A 9,848-nucleotide genomic window follows, 5' to 3' on the forward strand; every position below is an offset into this window, starting at 1 on the left:
CCATCATAAAGTTGAAAAATCATTAAGTCAAACCATGGTAAATCAGGGACCATCCGTAAATGCCTTCAACAACCAGGTAGACAACTTAATAAGTGGACAGGTGATACACAAATAAGATAATTGCCAGTTAAGTCTCAGTTTCACCATTTGGGAGAGTCCTGTGGCCAGGTCCCTGGAGAATGGAGACAAATGATAATCAGCTCTACTTGATTATTACTATGTGAGAATAAGGAACTTGGGTTGCCAGATGTTCCAGTTTTTTCTAAAAGCTAACAAGTGGATTGTTTATGACATTTTTCCTATTTTTCAATGTGGTCAGCTAATTTAAAAAGAAGTTTTAACTGTGTGAGCCAAGTAAAATATATCTGTAGTATCTTTGAGTCACAAGTTTGTGAACTTCTGATTATTCCGGCAGCACACTGCAGGGGCTATGCACAAAATAGGTAGTCACTAAATACAGATGATGGCAAAAAACTGCATATAGGTAGACTTCAACATCCTTAGTGCATCCAAAGGCAGGGCACTAAATGGTGAAAAGGACTTTAAATGCAGGACAAGACAAGGGTTTTTGTCCCGCTCCTTGGGCAAATCAGAGAGCAAAGAACTTCCAGCGTCTAGGGGAAGATACAGGGTTCAACTATGAAGGGAGTACCTAATCCACAACAAAAGGCCAAGTTCTCTTCAGAGGATTTTATTTCAAGATAAAGCATAACTTACACCCAGACAACAATTCTAAAGGATGAAAAAAGTATTTTTCCCTCCTTTTACTCTTCAAAGAGAGCATGGCAGTGTACATGTCTCTAAAACGCCTCTGCATAGTTCTTAGAAGCTACAGTCCAGTCATAGAAAACGCTTCTCCATTTTCAGCTGACATGAGATTTGTTAGGAAACCTCTGTAACAACTTATTAATTTTCTTGGGGGGTAAACTCCCGGACTCTCCCAGGTTCTCCTGGATTGATCTCATCTTTCGGGCTGCCTGAAAACACAGAACAAAACAAAAATGACAGCTTTAAAGTTTGCCCTGACCTAAGTCAATAGTTCTCTCATCGCCCCAAAGCACACTAAAATATTAACTAGCCTGAACAGATCTGTGTCATCTTCCCAGTCCCCTTTCAACAAAAGGGACCTGGGACCTACAAATGACTGTATGATCTGAAACTACCACGCCAGCTGGCTACTAAATCTAGGCTGGAAACCAAACAACCTGCCCTTCCCTATCTTCAATTCTATTTCAGACAATAACGTCAATTTGAAAAGCAACTTAAATTTTACAAAGTGATTTTCACATTCATTCCTTCATCTGACACTCGGAAAATTCTGTAAGGTGGGTAATATTAACTTCATTTTACATCTGGTAAAACTAAAGCTCAGTGCAGTGAAACAAATAGCTCCACATCACAGTGCCTTCAAAACTGTAACCTTTCCCACTCTGGCGTGGGTGAAGTAGCTCCCAAAACTTTCCTCGCCCTTTTAGAATGAGAAGGACTTTTTTTATCACCTAGCAAGAGGCAGGGAAAGCCATTACTGTATCCCCCCATTCTCCTCCCAAAAGCATCCCAGAAACCTTCTGTCACCTCAGCCCTCGAAGCACAATCAAAGAAGTCCCGGATCTCTTTTCTGCACGCTTCGTCGCGGAATTCATTCCGCTTCCAGCAAGCCATCATTACCGACATCTCCGTGATACAGGTCGCCTCTGGAGGGGCAGAACCGGGGGACCCTCAGTCACAAGGAGACCACTCTACCTTCCGGCCCTCCCACCAAGCCGCCCCCTGCACCCCTCTGGCTTCCGCTCTGGGGCCTCGATGGCTCCGACTGCTCACCGCCCCGCTCTCGGCGCCGTTCCCCGACACGGTTAGCTAGGATGAGAGGCTTGTTGGGCTTCAGTATGGGACTCCGCGGGTTTCCAAGCCGCGCTAGGCGACCTCTCAGGCTGGGCGCCGCCATCGCACACCGAGCTCCCGGCAGGCTCTGCGGCGCCGTGCGTGACCCTGCGTGATCCCTACGAGCTCCACGGGGCTCGGCGCGCGGCCCAGGGCAAGCTCCGCGGGCCAGCCGCGTGCACCTGCTTCTTTTCTTAACCGGGTCTCCCGGGTGCTGGGTTCGGACGCCGGCAGGTCCAGACCCGCGTGCAGGTTAGAAGGAGAATCTTTGCAGTTCGTACCCTGACCCAGGCCACTCTTTTGTATTAAACTGTGGCGATACTGGGCCGGGAACACCCAGGAAAGGGCCCGGATAAATAGACACTAGTTTCTCGTGGAGGCGGGGTGATTGACATAGGCAAGGGCAGAGAAGTTGAGAGCGAATCAAACTATGGAACTTTGAGATGTTACGTTGGGAAAGATTTTTGTTTTGTTTTAATGAACCTTCAAGAGCTGTTGGTTTTGACTACCTTTAGAACAACTCCGAAGCCGCAAAGAAAAATTAGGCTCATTTGAACAGCTGCTACCACTAAGATAGCCTTAGCTCATGTGTAATGATCTCATTGGGTAGAGTGAGGTTTAAGCACTTTCACATTCATTGTTTTATTTAATCTTCTCACCAGTACTGTGAAGATACTTGGTAGGATCATTCATATTTATAGACTTGGCCCTTCAGTTGTGATGCCTAGCTTTATCAGATTTGGTTCTAAGTGACTTATAGCTGTGTACAAAACTCAGTCCAAAGATGTGCCATGGATTCTCAAGGCATTTACAAATGAGGAAGAAATGTTTCTGGAAATAGAAGTGTAACTTGAACAAGCTTGTAGTTCATAAGATGACTACTTTGGAGGAGCAATATTTATTTGGTTGTGTAAATTTAGTGTGATAAAATCATTTGTCACATGTTTGGAATCTTCCCAGTGATCGCCACATAAGGGGTTCTTTTGCTTCTGTTGAGTCTCAGTTCGTGTCAGCGAGACCTTCCCTAACTTCCATCCCCACCACCATCAACCTGTTTTATTTTCTTCATAGCCCCTGTCACAGTCTGAATTATCTTGTTCATTTATTTGTTTACAGCCTTACCCTCAACACCCTTTTTTTTTCCCCGTGAGGAAGATCAGCCCTGAGCTAACATCCATGCCAATCCTCTTTTTGCTGAGGAAGACTGGCCCTGGACTAACATCCGTGCACATCTTCCTCCACTTTATATGGGACGCCGCCACAGCATGGCTTGACAAGCGGTGCCTCAGTGCACGCCCGGGATCTGAACCCGGGCCGCCAGCAGCGGAGCACGAGCACTTAACTGCTACGCCACGGGCCTGGCCCCTCAACACCCACTTAAAATGTAAGCACCATGAGTGTAGGAACCTTGTCTATCTTGTTCAGTGCAGAATCCCCATTGCCTAGAGTAGTGCCAATAAATACATGTTAAATGAACAAATGTTTGAAATATTTTTACAAGTCTCCAACTTTATCATGCTCACCCCAAGAAGTGTAACCAAGCATAAGACACTGTTTAAAAGAAGCCATTTATTATACAAAATGAAACCAGAGATAATAGAAAATAGCAACACCTGGAGTAATAAAGGCATCAGCCCCATGCTCCACCCCCTACTCCAGCAAAACAAATAAAACTGATTCCTATCAGACACTTCTACGACCAATACCCCCAAACCTGCTGCTGTATACAGAGCAGGCTGGGCGCCAAACCAGAGAAAATTCACAATGCTTGCTTTTCCATAGGGAAAGTGAAGGCTTTAGCTGGTAAGTACCACGTGGCTATTCCCGATTCTGCTTTCCCTTGTGGAAATGTAGAACCTAGTTTACCCTGCTCTTTTGTCAATACTTTTATGGTGACAGGAATAAAGGAGAAAGTCTGGGAAGCACTGACTTCAAAGCAAGCGTGAGTCTTCAGCTACAATCATTCATAAACATCTGGCCCACTTTGTACATAGTGCTCAAGGAATGCCAATGTGAAGTGGTGTAATTAGGAGAGATAAGGATGATTCTACACCTTGTATAACCATTACTTACCCTTTTTATTGCACATGATTAAATTTGAGTCCTAACCTTAGTTTGCACTTGGGTAATTTGTATTTTGCACCATAAATCAGCATCTGCATTTAAATAGATTGCAAGCTTAGAAATCAGAGACGTGAATTTGACTTCTTTTGTGGGTCACTCTATATCAAATTTTAACGTAAGTATTTTTGAAGGTCTGTCTTTCCCTCTTGTTCTTTTCTGCAAAAGTCCAAACAAGTTAAGCAAACTTTCCATGCTGTTATGAAGGGCATTTTTTATTAAAGAATACAATGAAAAAAGAACTGCCCTGGCAGTGAAATCCAGCCTAAATTATAGCTTTCCTTGGCCACATCTTTAGATGTCACAATAAGTATGGGACCTGTTGAGACATCTAACATATATACATATGGTTGTAAATTAATGTGTGTGTGTATACACAAACATATACACACACTAATTTAAACTAGATATATTGATAAGCTATAGGACTTCTCTAGTGATAATTCATAATACAACATTACAACCAAGGTAGCTCTAAGGTTTAAGGTATTCTCTCTTGTTCCACCACCCCAGAAAAAGCCAATGGTCTCCCTGCCCATTAAGCTGTATGTTCAAACCACAGCAACAGAAGGGTTTGGCTACATCCCCAAATCTGACTAACAGCTTTTTATTTAGCCAGCCACTTGTGGTGGCTTAAATCTCTTGCCTCGCCTCTCATCCCCTTGAGCGTAGGGCCTTGGGTGGGCTCCATCAAAATGTCGTCTCAGTAAGTACTATAAAGTTGTATAGAAGGATATCAACTAGTAATTGAATGAATGAAACTGGAATATTCATCCCACTTGAAAAGTGCTACAGAATATGAGATAATTACTAGAGCTGTATTGCTGGGCTATTTTTTGACCATAATTTTCATGACTCTGGGGGAAAATGAGACTTGTACCATATAATAAAACAGAAGGAAGAATTCGCTAGGTAGACAAAAGACCTATAAAAATCTGCACTTTGATTCACAATGGCCTATTTTAACATTTCAAAATCATTTAAATATTTTATATATATATATAATTTTCCACCATCATTTCCTACCTTAGTCTCCATCTCTAACCTAAAACAGAGCAGGACAATTCATTAAATTGACATGGCATACATTAGCCACTGAATCTTTCTGTTCATGAGGATAGAAGGAATTCCAGATATGCCTTAGATAAGAAGCAAACCTGCAGTAAGAAAAGCTGTCAAATCCATAGCCAGTTTAATGCAGGAGAGAATGAATGTCGGAATGGTGGCAAGGCTGCTGCATCTCCATCAGAAATTGTGGAAAACCAGGAAAGAAAAAGCCATTTAAAGTGAAAAGTTTGGGCTGGCCCCATGGCTTAGCGGTTAAGTGTGCGCGCTCCGCTGCTGGCGGCCCGGGTTCGGATCCCGGGCAGGCACCAAAGCACCGCTTCTCCAGCCACAATGAGGCCGCGTCCCACATACAGCAACTAGAAGGCTGTGCAACTATGACGTACAACTATCTACTGGGGCTTTGGGGGAAAAAAAATAAAAATAAATAAAAATTTTAAAAAAAAAGTAAAAAGTTTGGGCTGGCCCCGTGGCTTAGCGGTTAAGTGCGTGCGCTCCACTACTGGCGCCCCAGGTTCAGATCCCGGGCGTGCACTGACGCACCACTTCCCCGGCCATGCTGAGGCCGCGTCCCACATACAGCAACTAGAAGGATGTGCAACTATGACATACAACTATCTACTGGGGCTTTGGGGAGAAAAAGGAGGGGGATTGGCGATGGATATTAGCTTAGAGCCAGTCTTCCTCAGCAAAAAAAAAAGAAGGGATTAGCACGGATGTTAGCTCACAGCTGATCTTCTTCACACACACGCAAAAATAATAAAGTAAAAAGTTTGACATGAAATTCAAAGTAAATGATGTAAAAACCACAACTCCAGAGAATCAGAATACAACCCACCAGGAGTTCTGCTTCACCACCAATTAACAGTTTATAAAGCAAGAGATTAGGAAAGGTACTGAAGTTTGAGGAATAGCATAGAAGTTTTAAGACCCTAAATCTGGCTTATCTTACCTCATTCACAGCCAAGTACTAAGTTATTATCCCAATCACAATTGAGAGGATGAAATGGCTAGAAAAATAAGTTCTTTAAAAATTCTCTTGGGTCAGCACCTTGAATCAAATGGGTGTTTCAGGCTTCTTTTTCCCACTAAACCAAGAACTGGATGTCTCCATCTCTTCTTGAGGAGTGGCCCTATTACCACTAGCTGAGACCCTAGCTACACATCATTAGGATAAAATATCAGTGGATATAACTGGAATTCTTTGAATTCAGTTCTTTGAAGACACTGTTCATTAAGGGTTTGTACAGCGGATGCCTCTCATGTCCCATGGTAGATTAAGGACTTCCATCTCTTTAGCTCTACCAAGTTAAACACTCTCACAAGGGTAATCAGAGATTTTGGTTCCTTTTCATGAAGATCTCATGTAGGTAATCCCAAAATTTCCTCTGCTGTGTCTCATTGTTGTGGATCATGGCAGTGAGAGCTTCCCCCTGGTCCAGACCTTGCCAATAATCTTGCAGCCACATCTCCTTCCAGCTGAAAGATCAAAATGGGAGTTGGATTATGGAACCTCAGCACAGCTATGAATCCTGCCTTTCTCTGAATGGGGCCAAAGAAATCTTAAGCAGATAGAGTTGTCCCTGGCTAGGGACAGGGCTCTGCTTTGAAGGGAAGAAAATGTGAAGTAAATCCAGTACTAGTCCAGGTGACATGCAGTAAGCCACAAACATGAATATATTACACAACCCACCCAATGAGTTAAACTTCCTGACTTGCCTGCTCTTGGTTCCCAAATGCGGAGGGAGGTCAGAGGCAGGCAGGGCAGGGGCCAGACTATGGAAACAGTGTTCCCCCTAAGGAAAGCAAGGCAGCATATTTAGATGGTTACCTTTTAAGTTGCACTTTTATTTTTAATAATAAAAATGAAAGTGCAGTGGCATACAGTGTCTAGATAAGATATAGCCTGAATTTTTTTTTTTTTGTGAGGAAGAGTGGCCCTGAGCTAACACCTGTTGCCAATCTTCCTCTTTTTGCTTGAGGAAGACTCGCTGAGCTAACATCTGTGCCAGTCTTCCTCCATTTTGTAAGTGGGACACCACCACAGCATGGTTTGATGAGCAGTGTGTATGTCCGTGCCTGGGATTGGAACCCACGAACCCCAGGCTGCTGAAGCGGAGTGCACGAACTTAACCACTACGCCACACCGGGCTGGCCCTGAATATTATTATTATTATTTTTAATGTTTTACATTGTTTTACACTTTTCCTCTAGTAAATCATAATATTATGTTCAGCACAAACTAGATACAAATTACTCGATGGAGGACTCCATTCCCAGGACCAACCTGTGCCAGCAGCATATATAAACAGCCCTCTGCTGCCATCCACTGTCCAAGTCAGTCTCTGCAGGCCATTCTAGCAGCCTCTCTTTCTCAAGCTTAATAACCTTTTATTGCCTCTCCCCCAAAAAAGGTTTGATGCAAGTGGTTTCAACATTTTCCCACCCCACCTCCCATGCTGACCTTGTTTCCCAATGCCACCACCTCCTGCCACCTCTTGCAGTAGCTTCCTCACTTCCCTTCCAATCCACGCTGCTCACCATTGTTAATTATCTTTTGAAATCATTCCTTCTATTCTGTCTAGAGCGAACAGAAAATTTATCATCGAAATCAGAGTAATTTTAAGAGTGAAAGGAGGTGCTTTATAAAATTATGTCACGTTAACAGGTGTAAACCCTAACTATTGCAGACAAACCTCCCTAAAAATACTCATCTTTGTATTTTTCATCCCCACCCCCACCAATTAGAAGGTGCTCAATGAAAAGCTGACTTGATTTTCAGGACAGTCCAACTCCTGAGCCTGGTATTCAAGCTATATACAGCCTGGCCCCAGCTTATCTGCCCAACTTTATCTCTCCCTCATCATTTCCCTGAACTCTGGTTGAAGCCTTTTTTTGAATCACTATCGCAAATATTGCTCACAAAAGCTGATTTTCATATGTTGTTGCCCTGATTTATATTTTACATCTTTTACTGAGCTTTTTCTTTTTGTCTCATCTACCCAACTACACTCTTGACACCTTAAAAGAGTGATCCCATGTCATAAGTTCCTTATACAACATCCCCTCAGCGCCTAGTGCTAGTTCATTGCCCACAGTAAGCAAGTAAGTAAATCATTTGATTTGATGGCCCCAGGGAACCCCAGCTACCCTTACCTGTCATTCTCAGGAATCTCTTCCACACTGCCAAATCCAGGTGTGGGCATCGGGCAGGCCATGTGTGAGAGCTGAGCAACGTGAGGCTCAGGAACAGGGATGTCCCCAGGAGAGGCTGCGTGGGCTTTCTCGGCATCCAGCCGAGCCAGTTCATGGTCACAGACGAAACACTCGAAGCCGTTGAGGTAGTTAGGCAGTAAAGGATCATTCACTCCCCACTCCCGATGCTTCAGACTATCCAGAAGAAATTGGTTGGTGATGCCCCCAGGTTGCTTGTATGCCAGGTATTTCACATATTCCTCATCATTCTTGTCCAGAAAGTCAATAAACTCTGCCAGCTTCTGAGGTGACTCGAAGTCGTCAATGATGATGATGGAGTGATTGTTGGGCATCCAGTCCCTCACAGAGGGAGAGCCGCGGTACACAGGCACAGCACCGAGATGCATGGGGCGCCACAGTTTTTCTGTCATGTAGTCGTCACAGATGGCATTTTCGAGGGCCAAATGAAACTTATAGCGGGATAAGAAGGCCAAGAGCTCTGGATCCTCGGTGGTGGCTGTGGCTGTGTCCTGTAACCGCGGAGTGGGCAGCTCCCGATTTTGCAGGCATTTCCCGTATGAGTCCACCTAAGCGGGTTAGAGTACAGCAGTCAAGACGGTACGGCATGTCAGCCTGGACACCAGGGGTCCTGGCCTCCGCCCCGCGCGCCCCCCTCCCTGTCCCTCCCCTCCCTGCCCCGCCATGCCCTCACCCACCGGGATGTAGCGCATGAGCTCGCGAACGTAGCGGTCCCGGTCCGCAGGCACGTCGCAGTGGGACTGCAGATAGAGCAGCGGCGCGTAGCCACGGCGGCGCCACTCCGCGCGCTGCTGGAGCGGAGGGGCGGCGCGGCGCAGATAGGCAGTCCCAGGTAGCCACTGCAGCGGCAGCGGGTAGTCCGAGTGGCGGCTGAAAGTGGCGGTAAGATTAAAAAGGCGGATGCCTGGACCGTGGCTCAGCAAGAAGTTGTTGAGAGGCGACTCCTCGTGCAGGAGCGCCCAGCTCTGGTGCGCCAGGCGCGGCAGCGGCGCCTCAGACGCGCGGAAGTCGGTGCCGTAGAAAAGCAGTGCGCGCGTCCGCGAGTCTCCCCTCACCCTTCGGTCCCGGGACGCCACGCACGCGCCGCGCGCGCACTCGATGCGCTCCGAGTCGCCTGGGAAGTGGGGAAACAGCCCTGGGCTCCACCACAGCAGCACCGGCAAGTCAACCGCCTCCTCCCTCCCTGGCCGCCGGGTCCCCGAATTGCGCGCCACCCCCACCGCGCCCAGCGCCGAGGGCGGCCGGAAAACCGCCCCATCCCACGGCTCCGCCCCCTCCGCCTCCGCACCGGTCTCCCTCTTCGCCACGTGCCCAGAGCCGCTGGCCGCACAGACACTAAGCATTCCCAGGGCGGCGAGCACAGCCCCGATGCGGCCGACCCCCATGTCCTCCCTGACTGCCGGCGCCCCTCAGCCAGCACTAGGCCCCGCCTCGCAGAGTCGCAACGGGACGAGATCTTACGCCACGGGGGCACATGGCGCATGCGCAGCTCCGCTCTGCCGGCCACTTCCCAGGAGCGGCTAGTCCTGGCAGGAAGACTGGAGGGA

General features: G+C 46.6%; 2 protein-coding genes across 5 annotated transcripts; both read right to left on the reverse strand.

Annotated features, from left to right (window-relative positions):
- Positions 1-675: 675 nt before the first annotated feature.
- On the reverse strand, positions 676-2,043 carry CHCHD1 (coiled-coil-helix-coiled-coil-helix domain containing 1). The gene is made up of 3 exons (XM_058543167.1): positions 1,822-2,043; positions 1,576-1,694; positions 676-977 (listed from the first exon to the last, which is right to left on the reverse strand). Exons 1-3 carry the CDS (start codon positions 1,943-1,945, stop codon positions 864-866), a joined length of 357 nt encoding a protein of 118 aa, XP_058399150.1. The 5' UTR covers positions 1,946-2,043; the 3' UTR covers positions 676-863.
- A 3,745-nt stretch (positions 2,044-5,788) lies between these two features.
- On the reverse strand, positions 5,789-9,761 carry FUT11 (fucosyltransferase 11). 4 transcript variants are annotated; one of them, XM_058543171.1, is made up of 4 exons: positions 9,590-9,728; positions 8,979-9,415; positions 8,224-8,849; positions 5,789-6,546 (listed from the first exon to the last, which is right to left on the reverse strand). In XM_058543171.1, the coding sequence occupies exons 1-4, from the start codon at positions 9,684-9,686 to the stop codon at positions 6,399-6,401; spliced, it is 1,308 nt and encodes a 435-aa protein (XP_058399154.1). In that variant the 5' UTR covers positions 9,687-9,728; the 3' UTR covers positions 5,789-6,398. The 4 variants fall into 4 exon arrangements, with proteins under 4 accessions (XP_058399154.1, XP_058399152.1, XP_058399153.1 ...); XM_058543170.1 differs by adding an exon at positions 6,787-6,863 and having other exon boundaries at positions 6,378-6,546; positions 8,979-9,752; XM_058543169.1 differs by having other exon boundaries at positions 8,979-9,732.
- Between the last annotated feature and the right edge of the window lie 87 nt (positions 9,762-9,848).

Source organism: Diceros bicornis, chromosome 6, assembly GCF_020826845.1.
Source record: "Diceros bicornis minor isolate mBicDic1 chromosome 6, mDicBic1.mat.cur, whole genome shotgun sequence".
NCBI classification, from domain to species: Eukaryota; Metazoa; Chordata; class Mammalia; order Perissodactyla; family Rhinocerotidae; genus Diceros; species Diceros bicornis.

What these genes read in the sequence shown, in the direction of transcription:
- CHCHD1 (XM_058543167.1), bottom strand. Translation starts at nt 1,945, where the DNA reads ATGGCGGCGCCCAGCCTGAGAGGTCGCCTAGCGCGGCTTGGAAACCCG. An exon ending in ACGGCGCCGAGAGCGGGGCG is followed by an intron (nt 1,695 to 1,821) that starts GTGAGCAGTCGG and finishes CTGCCCCTCCAG; the next exon opens with AGGCGACCTGTATCACGGAG. An exon ending in ATTGTGCTTCGAGGGCTGAG is followed by an intron (nt 978 to 1,575) that starts GTGACAGAAGGT and finishes CTGTGTTTTCAG; the next exon opens with GCAGCCCGAAAGATGAGATC.
- FUT11 (XM_058543169.1), bottom strand. Translation starts at nt 9,686, where the DNA reads ATGGGGGTCGGCCGCATCGGGGCTGTGCTCGCCGCCCTGGGAATGCTT. An exon ending in AGCTCATGCGCTACATCCCG is followed by an intron (nt 8,850 to 8,978) that starts GTGGGTGAGGGC and finishes TAACCCGCTTAG; the next exon opens with GTGGACTCATACGGGAAATG. An exon ending in GAGATTCCTGAGAATGACAG is followed by an intron (nt 6,547 to 8,223) that starts GTAAGGGTAGCT and finishes TTGATCTTTCAG; the next exon opens with CTGGAAGGAGATGTGGCTGC.